This window comes from Heliangelus exortis, chromosome 3 (genome assembly GCF_036169615.1).
Source record: "Heliangelus exortis chromosome 3, bHelExo1.hap1, whole genome shotgun sequence".
NCBI classification, from domain to species: Eukaryota; Metazoa; Chordata; class Aves; order Apodiformes; family Trochilidae; genus Heliangelus; species Heliangelus exortis.
In genome coordinates this window covers 88,186,587-88,213,700 of record NC_092424.1, presented here as the reverse complement: position 1 = coordinate 88,213,700, position 27,114 = coordinate 88,186,587, and the positions used below count along the sequence as shown (strand labels likewise).

Below are 27,114 nucleotides of genomic sequence, written 5' to 3'. Positions count from 1 at the left end.
TTTAAAAAGATTTTTTTTTCCATTAAAAAAGAATTTTCCATTAAGAGAGTGGAACAACTGTTCCTGTGCTTAGTTATCTCCATATAATTTAATTGAATTTGTGGCTATCAAGAAAAAACAGAATTGAATTATTTTAAATTTGTAGTAATGACACTGATTCACAACTTATCCTTGAATATTTTTAATTTCTATATATAAATTAATTATATCTATTGTTTCTTATAGCTTTATGTAATATTGTTTACTGAACCACTATTTCCTGTACTCTTCAAAAAGTACAGAAAGTTCAAAGTTGGAATGAATACTCCTTTCTTAATTTTACTTTAAGGGTAATAATTTAATTTCCATGAAAATTTTACCAGTGTGAAAATGGATAACTATATTCTCACTTCAATGCGATTAAGTTCTCTCCATTTAATCAATAGGTTTTTAAAGAAGATGGTGTCTAGAAGATGTGCTAATGCACTAGTACTTTGGTTTGATTGAGTCTGAATCACTTTATAATGTCATTAAGATTTAATAATAATAATGGTTCTTGGCAGTAATCCTCTAATATTCATTTGTCTTTGATTAAGTTTTAAATTGACCTTAAAATTAAGAGATTTTTGCAATGCTCTCAGTACTGAATTTTAGACTTGCGACCATTTTGCAATAGGACAATTTCTTGAAGAAAAGAACTGCTCAAAATAAATACAAAGGAAACTCATATGTATATAGTTTTGAAAATATTATCTCTTTATAAAATGTTAATTTGTCTTTATTTAAATTTTCTGTGGGATTTTTTTTCCTGAAGTTTCTCGGAGCTCAAATAGACTGAACAATATTATACTTAATAAGACTTTAGAAAAATTCTGGCAATTAAGACAAGAGTTAGATTTCAGTTTCTCCACAATATTATAATTACCATATTTTTATGTTGTTTTGGTACTTTATACTGTGAAGAAATGTGTTTGAAGATTTAATGCAATCTAAAGCAGCTTTCAATTAAAATTAAAGCCATGACAGATATTTTTAGTATCAAATCTAGTAGTACTTTTCTCTATCAGAGAAAAGATTTTTAAATCTGCTGTAAAATTAATTTCCTATCAGTTTAAAAATTGACATCTCCAGGTTAGAATTATTAAGGATTTATAAGACATTAAGGCTGAATACATTTATTGATCATTTATCAAACAAAGTACTTCTACATTGTGGTTTTCAAAACTACTAAAAAGATTTGTTTATTAGTTTTTTTTTTATACAAGTAATGCTTTTAAATGAAAACAGACAAACAGAGATTTGGAAAGAGCAGCATCCTCCCATAAATCACCATTTTCTTTTTCCCAAAGTAAATCTTCCTCATACTTAGGATTAAACACAAATCTTATATTTTAAACCAAGAATGTTGAAAATTTTGCTTTAAACCAAGAAGGGTGACTTGGGATCATTTGTCTCATAAAAAGTGGAATCAGTTTCCAAGTCAATCATGCAAGTGGAGCTCAACAATGCAGCTGGACACAACTTTAGCACCATAAAGATGTAGATAGACACTGAGATGACTTTTCAGAGATAGTTCAGTCCCTAACCCAGATGGAAATTATTTTTGAAAAAACAAGTAGATAGCACAAGGTAAGTGTGCCTGTTTACATTTTAAAACTGAAAAGAGAATTAAAAAATAATTAAAAAATAGTTTTAAGCTCATATAATTTCTTTTAAAAAACATGAACCACTGGCATTATGAGTGGCTAAATTTGGTATTGCTGGACATCGTTAATTTATATATGCCAAAATTTTGATTTATTTGTAGGTCTTTCATAATTTGAGGTACAGGACAGACAGGCTTTATCCTTGTTACAATGTTAACAAGGATTTTGAAATTTAAATTAAGTTATTTGCTGTTTTAATATTTCCACATATCCCTTTTAAAATACTTATTTTAAAATATATGTATAATAATATTAAAAACTACCTCAGTGTTTTAAGTGTTGCACTGAAAAAGAAAAAAAAGCCTCTCAACATTATCATAGAATCACAGAATCATAGAATCTGCCAGGTTGGAAGGTACTAATCAGGATCCTGAATGCCAATTCCTGTCCCCATGTAGGGCACCGTAAGAATCACATCATGTGCCTGAGAGCATCATCCAAACACTTTTTGAACTCAGGCAGGGTGAGTGCTGTGACCACTTCCCTGGGGAGCTTGTTCCAGTGCTGAACTGCCCTCTGGGTGAAAAACCTTGCTAATATCTAACCTAAATTTCCCCCAGCACATCCTTCTACCATTCCGTCAGATCTCATTGTTGGTGACCAGAGAGAAGATGTCAGTGCCTGCTCCTCCTCCTCCCCTAGTGAGGAAGCAGTAAGATGTGATGAGATCTCCCCTCAGTCTCCTCTTCTCCAGGCTGAACACACCAAGTACCTTTAGCTGCTCCTCATACAGCTTTCCCTCTAAACCCTTCACCAACATCTTAGCCTTATATATACTATACAGTATAGTAGTACTATAATAGTACTATACATTTATGTAGAGATGAAAAAGCCACAACAATTTTAATTTACTTTTTGTTTATTACGAAAATATTAAGAATGGTACCATTCTGTTCAGTATATTGTGCTGAATACCCAGAGGTTCAGCATAACTAAGGTACTATTAGAAAAAGAAAACAAATGAGAGAATGGAAAAATATATACTTACTTTACAGTCACAAAGAATAAAGAAATAAGTGCTGAATTATGTAATTTACTAAATAATGTAAACCTTTAATAATGTAAACCACTACTTCAAATAATATTCCAATATTCATTTGAATAAGGCTTTTTTTTCTCCAATAAGCAAATTATATTTAATGATCTGAAGGCTAAGAAAAAGGAGAAAAATCAAAAAATACAACTGCTTTATTTTAGTTTCTATTTCCTTTGCCATTAGAAAATCTACTAATCTAAAATCTACTAATTATTCACATTAATTGTCTCATACAATGAGTATTAATATACAGTGTGTACGTATATATATCCATATATATATATATGTAATTTTTTCCCCCACAGGGCATTTATGGTAACCTAAGAAATATTTGTATGAATAAATTTAATATGTCTGAGGGCTTTTAAACAAATGTTACAGTAAAATGTTTTAGTAGGTCCCATCAGCATCCTTGGCACAACATGATCACTTCCCATCCTATCCATAATGATTATTACATCATTATGCTGTTATGCCTTGTACAATAAATTCGCACTCAGTATGACAGCTTAAAACATAAAAATGTTAAAATTTACCAGATGCTGAACAATTTAAATATAAACCTTTGAACCAGTGAGTATTTCCGTGTTACATTTCATTATAATTGGTGAGTGTGTACCCATGGACTTCAAGGTGACATAAATGTTGATTGCTTCTTTATAAACACATTGCCTGCTCCACACAGTATATTTTTATGGCGAATATATTTCACTGATTAAACCTTCAAAACACTGGTTATCATGTTTGAGCAGCTGTTTGAAAGGGCTATATAGTATTGTGTACACAGCTTTTAAAATAACTATGTTAATAAAAAAGTGTAACAGTATTCTACTTTCTTCCATATTGGAAACTCAGTAACTCAAGAGCGTAGGTCTTTAGTCCACCCTGATGTGAATGAATTTTACCCAAACCAGTAATTTAATTGAAAAGGTCACTGAAGGGAAATGATAAGGGTACAGCAAATACATTTCTTGGATATATATGGGTTCAAAGTGGATGCAGTTTTGGCCTAAACATTCTAAGTGCCTAACATAAATATTTCTAGAGTACTTTGAATGTACAAAAATCAAATTCATTACTACATTCTGTGAGCATTTAAGAGTAACTTGCAAGAAGAATTTTTATTTTCTAACTGCATTTTCAGCTGTCATTGTAGCATAATTAGTCTGGCTTTAGATTTTTGGGCTTTTTTCTTTGCTTGGTTGATTATGGCCTTTACTTTTGTTTTTAATAGAAGTTAAAATTCAAGTGTTGCTGTTCTTTCTGTGCATTGATGTGCCATCACCCTTCGCTCTAGTAACTTTTAAGCACTTCAAACATTTCAGGGAAATTTTGTCCTAGGTCTGTACAAGTTTCACAACATAACAGAAGCAAGTAGGGAACAGAAGTTGTCAGAGAGTAAATCTGTAGAGTAAGAAAGGCAGAGTTCAGATATTACATGGTTTGTCAGACAAGGATTAGACTACTCACATTGTGCACTTTTGAATGTGTGTGTTACACAGGAAAGAGGAAGGTTAGCATGAGAATACATCAAGAGAAAGAACTGTGTTTAGGAAACCCATGAGAATGAGGCTTTGTCAGCTCACTGCTCTTAGAATAACTTGTTTGATTTCCCCAAAACACTGAGGGGAATATATCACTATATCCTACCTCTGTGTTGCCAATACATGGTGATAAACATGTGTAATTAAATCCACGAGATTTATCCATACACAGTGCTCCTGCAGCACAGCTTATATTATAGAATAGACAGGCATCAATATCCAGTTCACATCTTTCACCTTCAAAACCTGCACCACAAAGAGAATGTTTAATCACAGTTCATTCAGAATATTGACATTATGTCTGTTCAGGGTGTTAGCAGTTAACAACACTCTACTAGAGTAATTTGGCGGTTTTATTTCCCAAACAAAGTGAAAAAGTGGGATTCTTCATAAAAATATTCATTGAACACAATGTGATACATTGTTGTTTTTATGTTGCTATTTCTTAAAGATATGGATGACACTTTCTTTTTATATTTATTTAGAAAATACAATAAATTTCCAATGACTCACCTATGGGGCAAGTACACTTAAAATGATCTTCGTAATCAACACATGTTCCTCCATTTTCACATGAAATCGAACCACAGTTGTCAATTTGCAACTCGCATAATTCTCCTGGGGTTGAAAAAAAAATCCTAAAAAGGTTAAGTATTAATATCACATTCTTAAAACACCCCCATGAACCACAAAAGTAATATTAGTAAAGTAACTATTGCTTTAAATAATCTTTCTGGATATTGCTTAGATTTCAAAGACCTTGTATAAGTTTCCAGACTTCTTTCTCTCTACTGCCGTTAACAAAACCCCAGTGTCTTAAAAAAGGTCTAAAGAAACTCTTTCACCACTGAAAAGGGATTTTAGATGGGATTCAAATGGGATACAGTCCTGAAGAGGGAGGATTTTCACTGGAAATTATCTGTAACAAGGGTAATACATATGTATTTTCTACTTTTTACTGCTGCATTAGTCAACCCAGATATCTACTCAAGACTTTTGATTCTATTATGTGTATATTTCATTACATCTTTTCTGAGCTCCATTTTGCAAGGAAAAATCTACTCCATATTTGTCTGAGGAAACCTCCAGTGTCGTTCCACTGAACAATTACTATCATTTAGCTGAAGAAATTTTGTAGCTCAGCAAGAAGAAAAAAAAATGAACTTGTAACTAGAGAGCTCTAGAAATAATGTAATGAAGAGATGTATATAGCAAATTGATGAGTCAATAAGGAAGATTTTTATCTTTGCTATTAGTCTTGGAAAACCAGTAGATTTGACAATAACGAATACACATTAAGGTTTTCTCATTATTCTTGGTACATAAAATATTCTAATTAATTCTTTGTAAAGGTTCTTTACATTTTTCTTGTTATTGTTTCGTTTTTCATAATATTTTTTTAAACTTTCAATTTACTCTTCTTACAGCAGGAGTTCAATGATGTTTAATTTCTTTTTTTTCAATTTTAGAAAAGATAGAGCAATGAAAAGTGAAATAATCTTTACTGTTGAGAAAACTAGATGAAGGTAGAGGAGTTTTGAAAAGTTTGAAAAAGATAAACCTTAGGAAAGAATATAAGAATGGTTTACAGATATTTTAACCATCAACATGTCTGTAATTAGTGTTACTCCACCAGTGGCTTTATCAGAAAAGCCAGAGCTGCAGAGGGGAAAAGTATTTGGGAGAAATGTACAAGAAATTTCTTTAATCAGACAATATGTTCTCTAAAGTGTTTTGTCAGAAGTAGTACTATGATTTAAATTCTTGATATGGCAAAAAAAAATTACTTCAAATACTGAAATTAATTTTAAATTTTTAATCATCTCTCTTTTTGATCTAAAGATGGGGAGACATCAGGGGAACATGAACCAATTTTAATAAGCTGGAATGAAATGTCAGACTAAGACCTAAGGATTACTTCTTATGGACTTCCACAAATGCAGACAGGCATATACCTAAGACCTTAATTCTGTGACTTGTTGGCCAGAAATCTCTTCCTTGGGCCAACAGGAGGTGAACCATACCTATAATCTTGTGTATTTACAAAGAGGTTGACCAGCACGCTACACAGGCTTTTAATGCTTATTTTGTTTCATTGCTCCTCAGTGAAAAATAGGACAGTATTAACATATATAAATTTTTCAACAGCCAAGATTATACTGTAGTGTAACTTATAAAGCTTAAAGAGGTAGAAATATTTTTCTGCATATTATTAATATAAAATTTTTAAAATAGAAAAAAAATAGAAAATTAGATACTTTTCACTGTTTATTCTTGTAATGGAATATGCGATTACAAGAATTACAATATAATCCACAATACATGGAAAACTGTGAACAACTTGACCTTACATTTACAAATTCTTATTTTTTCATTTTGTATTGACACTATTGGTAACTATATGTATCTGTATCTCTGGGAAGATAATGATTATGATCATTACTTTTAGAAAACCATGCTATGAGACAAGAAAAGACAAGAATTATAGAATATAAACTTTGTGTAATATTGGTTGGCAAAAAGACATCCTAAAAAAGAAATTTTAATTGTGAAATAAGCAGTATGTATTGAGGAATTTTCGATCTCCTAAGAAATAGCCAGGGGTTTATTATTGTTTTGGTGTGTTGATTTGTAAGGCAAAATCAGGGGAAAAAAGCCTGCAAATAAACTTTAACTCCATACATATTTTGAATCCATTTTTTCATATTTATTCATGAAGGTGGAATTGGAGTGTCTTTTAATACAATCAAAGTGACTTAAAGAACTATTTAGCTATAAATCTGAAATCCTTATAATGGCTGTATCCTTTAAGCAAACTTAACAACTTTTCCCTGCCACAATGAGGTCAAGAAAACCTAGTAACTTCTAACTGTTATAAAATTTATTAGAATCTGTATGCTGCTGAGAAATACATAATTTCTGGTATTAAGATCTGATTAAGTGCTAAATGGATGTCAGGAGAGATCTCCACAGTAATCCACTTAGCTTTTAATGTCTAATTATCACTTCATAGTGAGTGAAGGCTGAATAACTGAGAAATTCAATACTTAGAGAACTCAAACAAAATTTTTCTGTACAATTAAGTATGTTATTCTTCTAACAGGAATAAGTTCAGCAGGTAGGAAGAACAAAGGAAAAAAATAAATTATAGAAGTTAAGAGGGAGGGAAAATAATTTGATTAAAGCATTTACTCTTGTACTGTTTATTTGTAAAAGTGACTTTATACAATTTTTACCTAAGCATGTATTCTTACATGCTTGTGTATTCTTACAAGTTTGTTTCATTACAAATTATATGCCCAAGATATCAGTGAAATAAAGTGTGACCACAAGCAAGAAGAAACTGAGGTTATGTGTGGACATCAGGAAACATTATTTTACTGCAAGGGTGACCAAGCACTAGAGCAGGTTGCCAGATTTGGTGGTGTCTTAATCCTTGGAGAAATTCAAAATCCATTTGTATACAGTTAGGAAACCTTCTTTTGTTGATCCTGCTTGAATAAATTGGTTGGGAGGACCCAGGAGACTCCAGGACTGTCAGCCTGGCCTCAGTGCCTGGCAAGGTTATGGAGCAGATCATCCTGGGGGCAATCACATGGCACCTATAGGAGGGACAGGGGATCAGACCCAGCCAGCACAGGGTTAGGAAGGGCAGGTCCTGTCTGACCAACCTGATCTCCTTTTATGATCAGGTGACCCTCCTGGTGGATGAGTCTACCTGGACTTCAGCAAGGCCTTTGACACTGTTTCCCATAGCATTCTCCTGAAAAAGCTGTCAGCCCAGGGCTCAGACAGGAGCATTCTGTGCTGGGTTAGGAACTGCTGGAGGCCCCCAGAGAGTGGTGCTGAACGGTGCTGATCCAATTGGCGGCCGCTCACTGGTAGTGTCCCCCAGGGATCAGTGTTGGGTCCAGTTCTGTTTAATATCTTCACTGATGATTTAGATGAGGGGATTGAGTCCACAATTAGCACATTTGCAGACAACACTAAATTGGGGGGGAGTGTGGATCAGCTGGAAGGCAGGAGGACTCTGCAGAGGGACCTGGACAGACTGGAGAGTTGGGCTGATTCCAATGGGATGAGGTTCAACAAGGCCAAGTGCCGGGTCCTGCACTTTGGCCACAACAACCCCATGGGGAGCTCCAGGCTGGGCACAGAGTGGCTGAGAGCAGCCAGGCAGAAAGAGACCTGGGAGTCTGGATTGACAGGAAGCTGAACATGAGCCAGCTGTGTGCCCAGGTGGCCAAGGAGGCCAATGGCATCCTGGTCTGTATCAGGAACAGCGTGGCCAACAGGTCCAAGGAAGGGATTCTGCCCCTGTACTCAGCGCTGGTGAGGCCACACCTCGAGTCCTGTGTCCAGTTCTGGGCCCCTCGGTTCAGGAAGGAGATTGAGGTGCTGGAGCAGGTCCAGAGAAGAGCAAGGAGGCTGTGAAGGGACTCGAGCACAAGTCCTGTGAGGAAGGGCTGAGGGAGCTTGGGGTGTTCAGTCTGGAGAAGGGGAGGCTCAGAGGAGACCTCATCACTCTCTACAACTCCCTGAAAGGAGGGTGTAGCCAGGGGGGGTCAGTCTCTTCTCCCAAGTAGCTATCAGTAGGGGCACGGACTTAAGCTCTGCCAGGGGAGATTTAGGTTAGATAAGGGAAAAATTCTTTACAGAGGGGGTGGTCAGACATTGGAATGGGCTGCCCAGGGAGGTGGTGGATTCTCCATCCCTGGAGGTTTTTAAGAAGAGACTGGATGTGGCAATCAGTGCCATGATATAGTAACTATGGTGCTAGTGGATCATGGGTTGGACTTGATGATCTCAGAGGTCTTTCCCAACCTGTGATTTTATGATGACCTTCAGAGACCCCTTTCTACCCTCAGTCTTTCTGTGACACCGTGATTCTCAGAATGATTGAATATCTAAAACTGAAAAGGACCAATAAGGATCATTGAGACCAACTCCCTGCACCTTGCAGGATTACAAAAACCTAAACCATATCTAAGAATGACACAGATGCTCCTTTAACACTGACAGACTTGATACTATGACCACTTTCCTGGAGAGCCTGTTCAATTGACTCTTCTCAGTTGAGAACCTTTTCCTAATGTCTGATCTGTACTATGCCCAATGCATCTTCATCCCATTTCATTGTGTACTGCTGCTGGTCATCAACTATCTAAGTAACAAACTATCTACATAACAAAATATCTAATAATGAGCTATTTAATTAACAACAAGTGTGCTAATAAAGAGAACCTAAAGATAATCTATCCTATGCATTTACTATTCTCTATTTTATATGGCAACAAGCTTATCGTACAAAACATATGATATGACCAACACTTTTCTTCAGTGTACAAGTGCATCATAATTATGCTCAATAATTTTAACAAGCCACAGTTCAAGACTATTTTTTTCTTTTTCCTGTTTTTGAATGTAGTTATGTTATAAAACCCAATTAGATTTGGGACATATGTATACACACATACATACACAGGCATACACACACACCCATTGCTTCCTGTCTATTTACACTGAGAAGCTAGCATGAAAATTAAAAGTATGCTCTTTGGGAGGGCATGGGCAATTAAGTTTCATCTTCTGAAAGTGGGCCTTTATATCCATGGTGCCCATTTACAGGCTATGAAAAATTCTTTGAAGCATGAGTGTCTTATCCTGAACTCCAGCTCCAGAATAGGTCAGATGATCGGACTCTTTGAGATTCCTATTACTTTGCACAAGACCTGCAGAGAGCACAGAGTGACAAACCTTGCACAGACATTTCCATTGTAGGCACTTAGAAATTAGCCTTGATCTATACTACTTCCTGGAACTTTACAGTTATTTGTGTTTGAAAGAAAACAAATCCACATCCCTTAATTTTTTTTTCTTTTTTGAACCACTAGAAATTGAAAAACAGGTCTTCAAGGATTCTGAATATTTTCTCGTGTGTAGTACTCTGCAGTAAATGTATTCTTAGAGAAGCCTAGTATAATAATGAATATTTGAGCTTTTCAAAGTAGTTTCAGTGAATGACAAAAGAATAACAAAAGGCAGAAATAAAGAAATGATCTGACAATTCATGCATGAAGTTGTTAAAAGCATCTGCCTGACTGTAACTCAGACAGCTGAACAATCCACTTTAAATGACTTAGTTTTAACATTTTAATTTGAAAATTCTATTATTGGATAGATGAAAAAATATATCTTTAATAACCTAGTTATTATGGATATTGAAGTTAATATATATTTAAGATCAATATATGTAGTTTTTCAGTCCTCTTAGTGTAAAATATAATTTTATACAGGTTAAAAAAACAGTTGTCTTGACTCTTTCTATATCTAACTTGAAAAAAAGAAGCATATAATGCATCCCATCAGTGGAAAGATTTCTACTAGAGCTGAGTTGAGGATGCTTAACACTGGATAACCTCAGTTGATTATAGATAGAATGTAGACATCACATTTATACTAAATTATTAACTTTTAAATTGATAAAAACACAGTTTACTGAATTAGTCCACTCACTGACTGTCAGTACCTCTATCCCAATATTTAATTATAATAAACGTATGTTACAGCCACCTGAAATGGCAGATGGCTTAATAATGTATGTTGATCTACCATGTTTGATCTATTCATATTATTTTTGTCAAAATTCACAGTTTTAATGACAAATTCTCACTTATGTTTCCAAAATTCCTTGCATCTCCATGGATGGTGTTTCACCACTAGGACGATGTTTCACAAATCTCTGTGAAGGAGAGTTGTTCTTCTGAGATGATTATGGAAGGTAAACCCAAGAAAAATGTGATATTAATTATTTTCTAATAACAGTTTTTCTAGGTAAGATCTAAAGGAAATAGTTGCCATTCCTGCAAGAATTTTGTTGGGGTTGGAGATAACAGTTCTGAGGCTAAAATCGTCATTAAGTAAACATCATTAGGTGACAGATATTAGGCACTTTTACACAATACAATGCACAAGCGTTCTGTAAAGTTGCTTTGCTCTTACTAAAGCAACATAACCTTTTTAATATGTCCCAATAAGTGAGAACAGCCAAAATGAACCATATATGTTCACTAAATGCTGTAATGCTGTCCCACTTCATAGACTAAAGGGATCCCAACTTTAATCCGAATATTTTACAGTTCTAGTGAAAAATAGTATGTTTTTTCTCAAATTTTACTGCTAGTATCTTTTTTGTTTTTCTTTCCCTCACACCAAGATGGATTTAAAGCATTTTAAAAAGATGAAAAAGACTTCCAATGGCCCTACTCAGCAATTTAGCCTCATTGTCTGCTGCTACATGAACTATAAACATGAGCACATGTTCTCAAATGTTAAATGTGGGGTTAAAATTTCACCTTCTCCTGGTTTAGAATAACATGAATCAAGGACTCTTAGTTAGGAATGTTCCTTCCTGAAAGTTTTTTCTTAACTATTATTTTAGTGCAGTCTATTAATTGAGCTACTTTTTACAGAATGTCTTTAAATTTGTTTGAGATGTATTTTATTAACCTTGGCTCTTAAATGAACTCATTATTCTGGAACATATAATTCGACTTTTGACCACCTAATAGATTATCTGTCCTTTCTCTTAGCTGCCTCAAGGATTTACCTGGAAATTTGGCCTTAAAGATTCAGCCCTTGGAGGTCTTTCGTAGACCTCCCTTATAGCTAACCTTTCTCTTATTTGCTGTGGTTGGTTTTCTTGTTTGTTTTGTTATCGAAATGCCCTTCATGTGTCTCACTGAAAAATCTTGTTCATATAACCCCCAAGGATGCTAGAATAATATACAAAAGGTGGGATGGAAGCCCAAATTTGGGTGGTGCCACAAAAGTTGAGGTTCTACTGTTATTTAATGTTGTTATTAATGTTCTGGAAAGTAGATTAAACAAAAGTTTAATCACATACAGCATTTATGCTAACTTGGCAGCAAATATCAAGGAGAGAAATGTCATACAAACAGATTTAAAGGGATTAAATATTTTAAAGGAACATGTTTTCAAAGTGAGATAAGTCCCAGGAAGCAGAAATGAAAGCAAGTATATTACAGAAAGAATAAACCTGAGCTATTCAGAAAGAGAGTGTACCAGGATGAAGACCAAAATACAGAAGTTGTTGTTGAATGTAAGTTTCCAATGTAATACAGGTTAAAGAGAAAGTGGATAGGTGCCCATGAAGACTGCTTATGGCACAGAAAAAATATACATCAACACCAGATATTAATAACACAGATAAAGCTAAGACTTCAGTCTAGCATGTTAGTGTTGTAGCATTTCAACAGAATGGCTTTTTGTTTTGTTTCTTTTTTTTAGAAGGAGCAACTGAACATAGAACTTGCAAAATATCCTAAGAAAGCCTTCAAGATTTAATTCATGTGTTACCATAATTCTAACTTCAGTCAAGATATGGTGGATTATGTCACCTAATGATGTGGTACATTTTGTCTGAGAAAAAGTGAGCAATACAAGGTTAAGCATGATTATCCATATTTAAAAAGGAATCAATGTTCAGGTTGGTAAAAGAATGCCAGGTTGGTAAGTTGGCTTTTTTGAACATGGTAAAACAGGTAACTGTTTTGCATAATTATGTTTTCTGCATAGTTTCACTCATGATAATTTCTTCAGGAACACTAAATCCCAACATGAATGCTTCCACTATAAAGAAAGACTTGAGGACCTAAAAGGTGTAAGATTAAAGAAATAAAATATAGCTACAAACATCGTTCAGTATAACTACATGATAATGGTGTTCATTTCTGGTTTAAAACATAATATATTTACATTTACACCACACTCGACTGCACACCTTATAATGCTTTAAAACTGTTAGTGTGATAGATGATTTTATACGGTTGTCAACAATTTTTGTACGTAGGTAAGATCTGAAATACTGTATTCAGTTGAACCAATCAACACAAGATCAGCTGAGATGCAGAAAAAAATGTCTCTATGATTATTATAGATCATCAACTTTTCAAACACTTCAAGCAACTTTTTCTGAAGGTTTTTTTATTGAATATACATAAAAAGCATGGTTTCCTCCTGTTTCTTATTGATGATATGATTTTTTGAGGTGATACACAGCTATTTGAATGTACACTGTCCATCTGCATCTCTGGAGGCTTTAAGAAAGTTGCAAATTCCTAGTTTCCTCTGTCACTTATAGCAGATTTATGTATCGGGTAATGAAAATGAATAATGCATTGCTGTTCTCTTTGAGAGACTTAAACTATCCATGGAGAGAAGAGCTTCAATCCCTTTTATGTTTTATTCTGAATGAATAAACAAGGAAAGGATAGGCATCGGTAGATGTAGAGACAGAAGAGACAGACAAGCTAAAGTAAATTAGTAAAGTTCTGGAAACCCTGAGAGTAAGTTCAGGAGTTATGTGCCTTAATAAATGATCCATGGAAGGATCATAAAAAGGAGAAGAAAGTGGTAAAACGTGTAGGTTTTTTTGCATGCACCTGTCTTTGAGGCCAGATTTTCATGTGAACATATTGTGATTAGGAAACACTCCCACTGTGTCTCTGCAACTTTGCTGCTTTTTAAATATTCAGTCAGTGATGTATAGTACTGTTCTGATTTGAATGTTTGACTAGTTGTCCCAGAAGGTAAAAGATTAAGGAGGTTATACTTTGCCTAAAAAAACCCCACACTTTTACAAAGATGAGTGAGAATAATTTTTGGAGTTCATGAGTAGATGTAGCAAGCTTAAGTATTTTATAGGTCAAGTTTAAGGTAACATTTTTAAACATCTCTTAAAGTTGAGAACTTCATTTATACATTAACATATATACTTCTTATTAAACAAAGTGTATTTAAGTTAACCATTTAAAATATAGTTATTCTCAATGGACAAGAATTCTCTCAAAATTCTTTCTTGTTCATATGGGCCAAATATATTAATTGCACAGTGACTTAAACTATAAATATTAAATAATTGGAACAAATTCATAAATATCCTCATGTACTGGGTACAATTTGTTCCACTTTAAAAGCAGCCAGAACTTAAATGCTGATATTATACTTCTCTTTGAAATATCAGGTAGATCATTTTCACAATCTTTTGGCTTTTCCTGAAATTGCTGAATTACAAAGAAAAAAAAAGTATTTCCTGCATCAAAAAATCAGTAGTTATAGTATTTCTTGTGGCAATCAAGACTTGAGAAAAAATGTTGACTTAAACTCCTGTAGGTCAGTCTGCCTGTACAACAGTTATGATACATCAGTCACACAATCATAGAATCACAGAATGGCTAGGGTTGGAAGGGACATTAAAGACCATCTAGATCCAACTCCCTTCCATGGGCAGGGACATCTCCCATTAGACCAGGTTGCTCAAAGCCCCATCCAACCTGGACTTGAACACTTCTAGGGAGGGGGCAGCCACAACTTCACTGGGCAGCTTATTCCAGCATCTCATCACCCTCAAAGCACTAGCCCTTGCTTAGTGTTCTAGAGTTTTTCTGTTTCAAATTAAATACTATGCCACCATGGTTTAATGGGTTATTTTCATTTTTGGACTGTGTACTTCTCTATCCTTTTATCTCAGTTAGTACAATGGAATGATCAACATGGAGTAGAATCATTGTGTTTTCATATAACTCAGCTTGGTATCTTCTTCAGTAGATCTTTGTAAGGATCCATGCCCTAGCTAAAACCATTTGCCTTTAACCCCAACTAGTGCTATGCAGCCATGCTTGTTCTATAAGCCATGATAAACAGTGGGAAACATTTCTAGATGTCCGCTTAAGAGTATTAGAGATTGAATTACTTCGGTTGTTATTTTTACTTTCTGTCACTTACCATCAAAAAGTCTTCTATAGAAAATTTAAGCCTCTGCAAAGCAGCGAGCTATTCCTTTTTCTCCATCTAATGAAGATAAGTATTCTGAGTGAATTTCTCTAGTAGTACCTCGCAAGTGGCTTCCTTTATTCTATTATTTGAGTCCAGGTTATTGATGTTTGGAATTTGTCTGCACTAACAATTTTTCTTTCAAAGGTGACAATGGTAATAACACATAAAGTATGATGAGCAAAGCTTAAAATGACAGCATGTGGTGCTGTGACATACACTGCTGTGCAATTCCAGTGACAATGCTGTGAAATAGGGACCTCTCATGATGCTATGAAAATTCCTTTACCTTTAGTATAGGGAATAGAGCTGTTGAAAAAATATTATTGTTATTTTTATCTATTTGAGTTTTGAAAGTCGTAAGTCTTCCACTGTACTTCAGCGTAACAGAGAGAGTGACCTGTCAGTAGGAAGTAGTTAATTAACTCCTTATTTTGCTTTGCTTATGTCTGCAAGATTTTGCTTTACATATTTAACTGTTTATAGCTCAACTTCAAAAAAAGTTTTCTTAATTTTACTATTCCAATTTTCTTTCCCATCCTGCTGAAGAAGAATGAGCCACCACTGTGTGGTTCTTACTTAACCACTGGGGTTAAGCCATCACTACACTGTATTCTGCAGAACTACAGAATTTTAAAATGTGGCTTTGACCAGGTAATAAGGTTTAAATTAGGTCATGTCATGGGTTTTGTTACTTATTATAAATGTTATAAATGTTGTCTTAACTAGCTTGTGAAAGACATAGGAACTTCTCTATCCTATATCTTCTTTCCTGTCATATTAGGTATTATGGCACCAGAGACTCTTTCTACAGAAGACTGTTTCAAACCACCTACATAGTTCAATAGTAGAAGCTTCATTCAAATCTGTTTATATTAATTTCTCCATGTACCTGTAGAAATTACCATCCTTATCTCAACTCAGTAAAACAGAGAGAAAGGAAAAAAATTAAATTATGGATAAATATCTGAACTGTCTTAATGAATCTTATAAAAAGAAATTCTGAAAATGAGAAAGAAGTATGTAATTGAAGTATTTTAAATTCTGGTTGGTGAATTTTCTTGGGGTGCAGTCCAATTTAGAAGCAGTAAGATTATTTAACTAAAGGACTTTTATACCAACTAAATAAAGTGTCTGACATGCCAGATCAATTCCTGCCAATATGATTTCTCTATGCACAAGGAAAGATAGTAATTAATTAGAGCAGGCTTCTTCAAGGACAATTAGTCCACTGTGCGAAACCTGAGAAAGCGCTGACTGGATTGTTTGATTTCAATGTCATAAGCTTTGTTACCTACATGCACTGCTGTAGATATAAAGGTTTTTATCCACTTTCAGAGAAGAGAAAAAGGGAGAGGAAAGGAAAGTAAGGAACTAACTGCAAAAGAAAATTGAAAGCAGAGAAGCTATGGCATCTATTCAACAGAAATAATTATATCTTATAGCCTTTTATTCTCTCCTTTAAAAGTTTAAACCAAACACATGGATATTTTTCTGAGTCCACTACCCAAATTTTATTTTACACAAATATAAACAAAGTTTAAAAGTGTACATATACTAAGCTTCTCCACGTTTTAATTAAAGAGAAAGAAACAAAAAGGAAATGCTTTTATTACTTTTGAAATCAAATTCCCACTTTTCACAGGTGAGACTCTCACATATTGTCATAGTTTCTTTTCCCTAAGACTACAAATATGATTTAAGTGTTAATACAAAGGCTGCAGATGTAGCGCTTATAATTTACTAACACAATTAAGAAAAATTAGATGCTAAACTGGCGTAGCCTTTTTGATTGCAGATGTTATTTAATTCAGTCAAGTAAACATGCCAAAATTGTCACTGCATTGTCCTTCCCTCTCACTCTTCCCAGACTCAAAATTAAACATTGAACAGATATAAATGAAAAATGCTATAGAGACTGAAGAAGTAACTTTTTTCTTTTTTTTTTTTTTAAACAGGAAGGAAAAAAAAATAAAAATAATTATCTATTACAATATAAAGGACCTCTTGCAATGAGATCCTACAAATGAAAGAATCTTGACCTTATAATTACGTCTCTAAACACTGAAGTCAGTTCCATTTGAGCTCAGTCATAACTGAGTGTTTAGTAAGGTTAAGTTGTATTAATTCCATACATTTATTGCTGTTTACTATGGCCCATCAGACTTCTGTTTTGTGATAATATCGTAGCATAGGGACGTTACTACCATCTCAAGAGCCTTGAGGAATCATAATTAAACATTTCGTTTATTAACAAATACATAATTTTTGTTGTCATATCAAGAAAAATAGCCCAAGATTAGACTGAAAAAAGAAAATCATATAGGTGATAAGGTATAAGTGGAAAGAGAGGTTGACAGTTACTACTGTCTAGGTTTTTTTTTTCAATGACAGAGGATTTAGAGTCCATTTCCTCTGTGTATTAATAGCATTTCTTTAGATTAATTTATTTTTAATCTTTAGGTAATAAATGTTAAGTTTATATCTTTGAACTGGATATTTAAAAAATTCTGTTAACCTTTGTGTCACTTATCTTTAAATTGATATACATATGGCTAATATCTATTTCCTTAATTTTACCTAAAACTGCAGTGATTCATATTCAATGCTTTCCTTTCATTGCTCTCTTTAGCCAAAGATTAGTGAGGGACTGCAGAATCTATTTTAAATGAGGTTCTATTTAAAGTGTGAGGATGGGGAAAAATTAGAAATTTTTTTCCCTGCCAGCTAAAAACCAATGTAGCTAATCTAAGCTATTTTTCTAGATTTCTTTTACAGAGAAAAAAAAAAAATAGAAACACTCTTTTTCTATTTTTTACTATAAGCTTCATATGGAAGCTTCAAAACAACACTCTAGAGTATGATTTAGATATTGTACATTTCAGAGGAGATGGCAGAAAATTCATAGAGATATGATTACTCCTCCAAACACTTTTCTGTCCCTTATTTTTGAAAATTCAGCATTCCTATACTTCAAGATTTAAAATGAAATGAAACTACAAACTTTTAAATTATTTCTATAAGCCTTACCTGTGAAGTCATGAGGACACACACACTGAACCAAAGGTTGTTCTCTCAGTTGGCTTACATCGATGCAAGTTGCTCCATTAGAACAAATATTTGGGTAAATTAAACATGCATTTTCAGCAAACTGGCAAAATTCTCCTGTCCATCCTGGTGCACAGAGACACTAGATGTTACATACATACAAATAAACAAAAAACAACAACAAAGGAAAACCAAAATTAATATTTAATATGAAAGTTTGTTGAAATTTATTTGGGTCTTGTGTTTTACTACTGAGTAAAAGGACAGTAAAATGTACAGCTGCAACTGTACTTCATGTCTGTATTTGCAGATTGTAAAAGTTAAGAGAGGCAGAACTCACTCATCTATGATGTATGATGAAAAATCATGGAAAAAAGAGGACTCATTTATAAGAGGAAATGGGAAAGATAATTACTGACTGTGAGGGATGGAGCTGCCTGCAGGAGAAGGAAATCTGCGTGTGAAAAATGGGTTTAAAAGGCCTAGAGGTAAGGGAGAAACCAAGAAGTGACACTAAAACAGCCTGCAAGACTGACAGTAGCCAAGCAGTAATGACAAAACATAATATGGAGCTTCAGTATACATTCTATACATGACCTGTTAGCTAAAATAAATTTTTTTAAAAAATTCCTTCAGAGGAAAGGGGAAGATTTGAAGCTGTATAGTGGTGTAGGCTAGAGTTGCTCCTTTAAGTAAAAATAAATTTCTGGATTAATGGAGATAACATTGGTAGTCTTCACAATTTGTTTTGCTTTGGGAAAATGACAATGCAATCATAATTCAACAGATAACACACAATAAAATAATAATAAAAAAGAACTAAAACACAGGAACAAACATGCAGCCTTACTATTCCATAATTATCACATAATTATTGTTAAGCATGAGTATGACAGGAATATGTTGGCAGAGTCTTTTTACTTCAATCTCCTTCAAGGAACAAAACACATTAAAAAAGGTGAAAGACATGGGTTATAACCATCAACACACACAAAAAAATAGATCACACCAAAAATATTTTGTTGGAATACAAGCTTATATAAACATTTCAAAAGATCCCTGTGAGATCTACAGATTACAAGTGCCCTCATCAGGATATAAGGAATAGTAGTTGGTGTTGAGTCCTATTATAAAGGGAATAAAGCCATATAGCAAACAGTCTCATAAAAGTATTTTAGATCACTAAATGTATGGGAGAGTATAGCCAGTCACAATGTATAAGCATTTTACATGAATATGTCTACAGTGTGACCGCCAAAAAGGCAAGATGGGTGTAATTGCGTATCATGCAAGTAACAAAAATTTGCCAAAGGATAAGATCAGCATAAGGCAGGGAACATAGGCAGCCATGTGGCAAGGAATATCAGCAGGTTTTTTATTCTTCTTTTTTAGGGGAGAAAGGGGATAAAATGGCATAAAACACCAAGAGGAAGGCTGGACAAAAAAATAAGACAAACTCAGTAAAGGCATGAAGGAATTCACCAGACAAATTAACTCAACCATGGGAACTAGGAATCACCAAGGACCACAGCCATCAGCACTAACTACATAGCATCAGCTCCATAGTATTTTATAATCACAGATAATTTAGCATGCAAGTGTTATAGACTAGCAGTATGTAGGCATAGTGAGAATTATGAATGATGTGTGAAAATTTTGCCATGAAGTATGCTGTTTATGAAAAAAATTCAGTAAAGTTTTATTTTAAAGTTTAAAACTGGCCAAACCTATCAATCTTCTAAACATTTCCACTACAGTGATCTCTGGTTTCTTAAATGATTAAAGTGATGTACTAAAATGAACAGTATTAAGGTGGCTAAGTGAAACCCCTAAGAAAATGTCAGTGATGAGAATCCCATGCTGTGAGTGTGTGAGTTGAACTAATGAAACAGCAGATAGAAAAAGTGGGCTGCCATCTCCCAAGGGACCTGGATATAAAAGGAGTATGATGTGCAAAAGAATTGGTGTGAGTTGTGTTCCCAGAGCCTGGAAGAATATAATGTTCTCCAGCAGCTGTATATTCCTTAGTCCCAGTTTTCCAAATTCCTATACCTGCATCTCTCTCCTGTGACAATACCCTCATGACTGCCATTTCCTGATTTCATTCCCCTCAACCTCCAGGTTAAATTTGGCACTACTATAAAAATGTAATCAATAAAAAAGGTGGCCTGTTTTAGGTATCTGTATCTACTACTGCATCTACCTTTGTCATGCAGTATACAAAGATTCCCACAGACAAAACTGTAAAAATATTTATTCTGTATGTCAGTATATTTTGCATTCACAGATCCCAGAATAATTTAGGTTGAAAGAGACTTTTCAAGGTCATATGTACCTAGTCCTTGCTCAGAGCAAGACAACTTTAAAATCCAAGATCATTGCTCAGGTTCCTGTCTAGTTGAGGTCTGAATATCTACAAGGATGGCAATTATGCAGCCTTTCTGGGTAACTTGTTGCAGTGCTTAACCACATAGTGAACAATTTGTAATTAATACCTAATTTAAGTAATTAAAGTCAGCATTTACCTTGTTGCAACTTATGTCTGCTGTCTCTCACCACTTGCTCTGCACTTCTGAGAAAAGTTTTGCTGTCTTGTCTGTCATTACCCACTAGGGAGGTGAGGGAAAGACTTACATCCCCATTCTGCTTTGTTTTCAAGACTAAACAAGCTCAGATCCTTCAGCCTTTCTTCATACACCACATGCTGCAATCTTTTCTTAACACTGATAGCTCTCTGCTAGATTTGCTCCAATTTTGTCAGTCTCTTTTTTTGTACACTGAAGTCCCAAACTTCACACAAAACCCTAGGGGTGGCCTCAAAAGTGCAAAGCAGAAAGGACTAATGACTTAATTTGATCTGCTGACTATGCCTTTACTAATGCAATCCAGTATTAGATGAAGGTAGCCTTTACTACCTTCTGATCACATAATCCACTCCCTCATTTGCCTTAGAAGCCCTTTGGATATATATGTACCCCCTTCACCTGTGTAGTTCCAAGTTTGGCATTCTTCTATTATTGATAGTACTTCTTTCCTCCAAATTTTGCCTCTCAGCATAGGGACTTGGGAAAGTTGAAAGGAGTGAAAAACAGTGCCTATAAAAAGGATGTTTATAGGACAGTTTTCCCGTTATGATTGATTTTCATAAGGACAGTGTTTTTTTGGAAACTCTTATTGACTACAGTCAACCTTTTATCTGCTCAGTCACTAAACTTTAATATTTAAATATTAAAAGTATTTAACTAGCATTTTCTTTCTTTAACTCTATTATTAAGTTAATTCTGAAAAGAAATATTTTTCAAATACGTTCACTTAAGTTTAACCCTCTTCCTGGTGAATACACATTCTGTTTTCAGATTAAGGCAAAACGCCAGAGAATGAGTTGTTGTGAAGACTACTTTTACTTTTCATCTCATAAAGTGGCTTTATCGCACCCACGGTGAAACATATTACTTGCAAGACAACATTCAGCAACTAAATCACTGTGCCCAGATTATACCTGAATTGGTTTGAGGATAATTAAAAGACAAGTCTCAGGGATGCTTAAGCCAGCATTTCCCACTAATCTTAAGTAATTTATTTTTTTAAATGGATCGAAATAACCCCAACAGCATATTGGTTCTTTCATTGAAAAGTGGTATAATGAACTTTTTTTTTCCTTTTCAGTTTTCAATTGCCTGGTAGGATGACTTGTAAAAGGAATATGTTCATGTGTATAGGGTAATCTGCTACTTTTAGAATACTTGGAGAAAACCCCATCTCATCCCCAAATGTAGAGATAAAACTGGATATGAATGTTTCACATTGTGTTTTGTCTTACTATTCTCTTATTTTGTTTCTCTTTACCCTCAGATTTACTTCTTCCTCAGTTTTTCCAAGAGGTATGCTCAACATTAGGAAACACAGTGACTGGTTTATGAAAGAAGATTTGAACATTCTATATGGCCAAATGACCAAAAAGTAGTATTATTTTAGGTCTGTTGATGAAGCTATGAAAAATTTTTAAATAAAGACAACAAAATCCTTATCTTAATCTTACAGCTTTTTAGTATGCAAATTGCGTGCCTAAGTGTAGATATTACTCAAACTGGGAAGAGTGGGAACATAAGAACTGCTAAAATCATAAGGAAAGTTAGGTCATAAATAACAAGTTGCTACGTGTCATTTCACATAGATAACGTCGATTGAGGGATTTATTTGGGGATATCTGCCTAATCAATTCCTGCTTAAAATTGTAACACATTTCATTTTATGAAAGAGATGGTTATTGTCTTTTTCCTTCAAACTGCACACAAAGAATTAAATGAAGGTAATTCTGGAATGGCTAAGGACTTAAAATTTTACAGCTTTTATTCATCAGCCTGCAATACACTGGGGAATACAAACAATCTTTTAACATAAAAAGAGAAAATGAGTTGATCCTAGCTTACTATGTTTGTGATTGCACAGGGTGAACATCTTTATTTTCAAGCATTACACTATTGTCTAGCAAATTATTCTAACAGAAAAGAAAAAGAAAAAAAAGAAAAGAAAAAAAGAAGAAAAAGGAAAGGAAAAAAGAAAAAGAAAAAAAAAGAAAAAAAAAGGTAGAATTATTTACTGAAAATTTATTTAAGTCTACTTCCACACATATACAATGCTACTGTAACATATGGTGTTTTAAACTTCGAGAGCTGAATCATAGTGGTGGTACATTGCTTTGTCGTGAGAATATCCCATCTAACAAATTCTACACTTCTAGAATTTTGGAAACTCAAAGGGCAGAACCTATAGCTCATTAGTGATGCTGGTGTGGGAGCATCTGATCTCTTCTCCCATTCACAGACTGCAAGTATTTGGTGAAAATGCTGTGGATAGGTTAGGTTTCTCCTTTAACAATATTATCTCAGAGTATATTGGAACTAGCAAAGTATGTGAGTAGAGGGATTCAGTTCTTCACATACTGCTTAAGTTAAGATGAGCAGCTATTAGCCTATTGGTTCTTGATGGCTGCTCAAGTGGCTGATCTCTGTAACTCATCTGGTCCCAGATCTCATTTTCAAGGGGAACCACAAAGGAAGATCAGCTTTCTGCCAGGACAACTGAAGTATCCTGTGTACTGTGAGGACAGTAATTCACAGAATCATAGAATCAGCTGGGTTGGAATGGACTATTACTTACCATTCCTGCACCTCTTCAGCTGCTTTGATGTACATAGTCCAGAATGGATAATTTTTCCATGTTTTGGAAGTGCATCTTATAAAGAGGTCAGTTTTTTCAGTGGTATTATCTCAGACAACAGTCTAACTCTGCAAATTCTTCAAATTTCTTTTAGAAAGAGTACTCCAGTGAGAAGTATAATGTTCTCATTCCTCTCTCACCCTATCCAGACCTCAGATGATCTAGAATTTTTCTTTGAATTAACCTTATTTTATAATGTATAAACAAATATGTTTGTTTATATACAGCAGTTGTAAAAAAAGGTAAGTGAGACTACTGTTCTACTGGAGTTTAACCTCTCACATCAACAGATGTTATGAGATATTAATCACTCTGAACTTGAGTCAGAACCTTTGCCACCGATTCATAACCAGCAATATCAGGAGACAAGGTACAGCATCTACAATTTGATGTGCTCATTCATGCAAAACCCTGATTTCTGGTAAAAATATTATGCGTATGGGCAGAAAAATGGCATAGTTTGAGTTAATAATTCATTTAAATGGAGATGATATTATTTAATTTTTTAGGTGGACATATAGAGGAAAACAGAAATGAATTGTTATAGAGCAATGAGTATTCTGCCTTCCTTTGAAGCAAAATTCTGTCCACACACACCCCACTTAGGGAGGGGGAAGATGAACAGTGCAGCTTGAATGTGCAGCTGGAGTACGTGTGACTTCTGTTTTCATCAGACTTCATAAAATAATGAAAAGTTATTAATATTTAAGTACAACCTGGAAAGGAAAATTAAGGCTGTTCATTTTTTGAGTGTTTTGCAGTAGGTGAGAAAAGGACAGCTGTTGAATGCTGAAAAATAACCAGCAAGAAGTTGTAGCGTCTGCACTAGACCCTTATTGTCCAATATTGGACACAGCTGCTGGAGGTGCTACAAAATTTATACAGCGCATGAAAAAATGTGTGTGGCATTAATAAACAGGTTAAAGAAATTTATTATAAGTTTAGCACTTAAGAAGTACACAGTGCTGAGTTGGCTGGATGAACTTTTATGGAATCTTTACAGCCACCCCCCTTATCTCAAGGGGCCAGCTTCTTATTATGCAGGGAAGTCAGAAAAGAAATTTGGGGCATTTCTGTATCTTTGAAAAGTGGTTTAAACTTCATCACAGGCTTGATTTTAACTATTTGCTTAAAAAAAAACAATTCAAAGTCAGGTCCTTGAACTTTTTTATGAGATATGGGAAATAAACTTATTTCACTGTTACAAAAGTTTTCAGTTCCATATTATTAAATTCATGCTTCCCTATGCAAGGCGTGGGGCTGAGCAAACAGCTTTCACATACAAGTGTAAATGTGTGAAGATGCAATGGTCTTATAAAATACTGCTTAGTTATAAAGCCATAAAATATAGGGACTGGTGGGGACGAAACTCATCTCTTCTGCTTTTAACCATCATGATTTAGCTGGTATGAAAGGATCTGGTGTTCTATTTATAATGAAAATTTAGCCTACACTCTTAATAAAAGTAAAGTAGTACATTGTTAAAATTCAGTCCTGGTTTCTCATTTAGGTTACTGATTATTCTTAGAACTCATAGAGCCCAAGGTTTTTTTCTTTTACCAAAAAGCAACCAATCTTTTAGAATCCTTGAGTCACAAGAGAGTAAGGGAAACTGAAATTATGAAAGACCCAACCACTACTTCCTTTTCATGATTCTCATGACCTCATGTTACATAAGCTTTTTTTGTTTGCTGGCTTAATTTGCTCCTAACTGTATATAATGAAAACTGGAGATTTTTATCTCCCAGTGAGCATGCCTATTATCATGATCCTCTGCTACTCTGGGATGCCAGTTTAATTCTTGTTGGATGAAGATCATTCAATCATCAGGGCATCTTATTTGGGAAACTAGCACAATTTTTAATATACGAAAATAGTAAAAAAATTGTTGTTTTCATTATTTTATGCAACATAAACACATAAACTAATGAAAGAAAAACTTGATGTTCCTTTCACTCCATTTGTTATTTCTGTTCTGAGGATAGTCGTTGCCATATGATCCATTGCTTCATTATTTGTATAAAGGTTTTGTGGTTTTGTGGAGGCTTTTTGTGATCCCATTAAGATATAAAAAATGTTTGTGATCCAGAACCACCAGTTTCTACACTGGAAAAAGAAATTCATAAAATAGAAAATTCCAGATATGAACTTTATTTTAAATTTTGCACAACTGCCAAATGACTTTAAATATATTCAGCTGAAGATGAAGAAAGAAATTCTGTCTGTCTAACTGACCCTTAAATGTACTCAACAAAACTGCAATGTACTGAATTTTACAATTATACCTATTTTCATTAGGAAAAAGTTCTTCACTGATAGGATGGTGAGTCACCAAGCCTGTCAGAGTTCAAGGAGTTTCTGTAGGACACGCTCAGTCAAGTGATTAAGTTTTAGGTAGTTCTGTTAGGACTAGGGAGTTGAACTTGATCCTTATGGATCCCTTCCAGCTTGAGACATTCTATGATTCCGTGATTCTATTATTCTAGTATTCCATGATTTTTTGTGTTACCAATACTAGTTAAGTTTGGGGAACAGCTGATTACTCTTTGCATTTTGTATAATGTCTGTATTTCCAATCCTCCTATAGTTCCCATTGAAATACCTATGTGCTCTACTGTTGCCTAACATAGTTTTACCACAGAAAACTTACTGCAGTTTTGACTTGGTCACTGAGGATACAAGAAGTCAACAAATTCACTGGCAAGGGAAATAGAAAAAGAATATTTAGGAATCACATTTATATCGAAAAAAAAACCATTGTATTATGTGATTTTAAAATGTTGGTAAGTAATAGCATCATTTAATTGAAAAATTTAAAATTGTATATGTCATCTGTAAGTTGCTGTGTTCTGTCCTTTGTAGATGACTTCATTAGTTATTTAGTGTACACTATAGTACATAGAACAATTCAGGTAGGAAACAACATCAGGACACTGCTAGTAATATCTTCTGCTCAAAGCATGTTCAGCTATGAGATCAGATCAGGTTGCTCAGAATTTTACTCAGTTGAGCCTTGAAAACACAAGTCTGGAGACTGAACAACATCTCTGGGCAACGTGTTTTTCAGTGACAGCACAGTCAAAATATTTCTCCTTATATCTAGTGGGAATGTCTCTTGTATCAATATTTGTACATTGATACATCTGGATATGAACAGACTAAGAATCTTACCTAAAGACAATAAAATCACTTCTGGCTGGACAGTTTTTCATACCACATAAAATTAAGTTTTTTCCACTCTCTTTAATGCTTGAATAGCCTAGCTGCTATGTTCGGCAAAAACATATTATTTTAGATAATTGTTTAGGACTCTAACATGTTGAAAGTTTATTCATTTTTTAAATTTTAAGCTACTTAGTGTCCAGACATGGTAAAATTTTACATAAATGAATTCTGGCTTCATTATATGCATCAAAAATTACAATACTTTATTAAAAAACAAAACATATGGCTGCTTGTTAGCACTGTCCTTTCTGTGTTTTTACAATATGAAAGTGAATTACAGACATTTATGTTTGTATGTGGTCCCTTTTTAATGATCATGACATTTGACCTAGGTACAGATTTTCATCTCGTTTTATTAATTTAATGTCTCTTTCCATAAAATTAAGCAACTGGACTGTAGGTTAAATAGTCTTTGGTATAGAAACTATTTCATAGTACGAAAGTAATAGGAAATGTTGCTACTGTTCTGATTTGAACACTGTTTTCTTAAGGTTATTTTCCT

General features: G+C 34.2%; 1 protein-coding gene across 3 annotated transcripts in view; it reads right to left on the bottom strand.

Annotated features, from left to right (window-relative positions):
- EYS (eyes shut homolog) overlaps nucleotides 1-27,114 on the bottom strand; it is a 724,585-nt gene that overhangs the window by 640,949 nt on the left and 56,522 nt on the right. For all 3 annotated transcript variants that reach the window (XR_011725383.1, XM_071741624.1, XM_071741625.1), the window contains exons 6-8: nucleotides 18,150-18,309; nucleotides 4,779-4,883; nucleotides 4,372-4,511 (exon numbers count right to left, since the gene is read on the bottom strand). Coding sequence is in view for 2 of the 3 variants with exons in the window: in XM_071741624.1 (XP_071597725.1) it covers nucleotides 4,372-4,511; nucleotides 4,779-4,883; nucleotides 18,150-18,309 (405 nt within the window). In the remaining variant the exon portion in view is untranslated. The remainder of the gene's footprint in view (nucleotides 1-4,371; nucleotides 4,512-4,778; nucleotides 4,884-18,149; nucleotides 18,310-27,114) is intronic.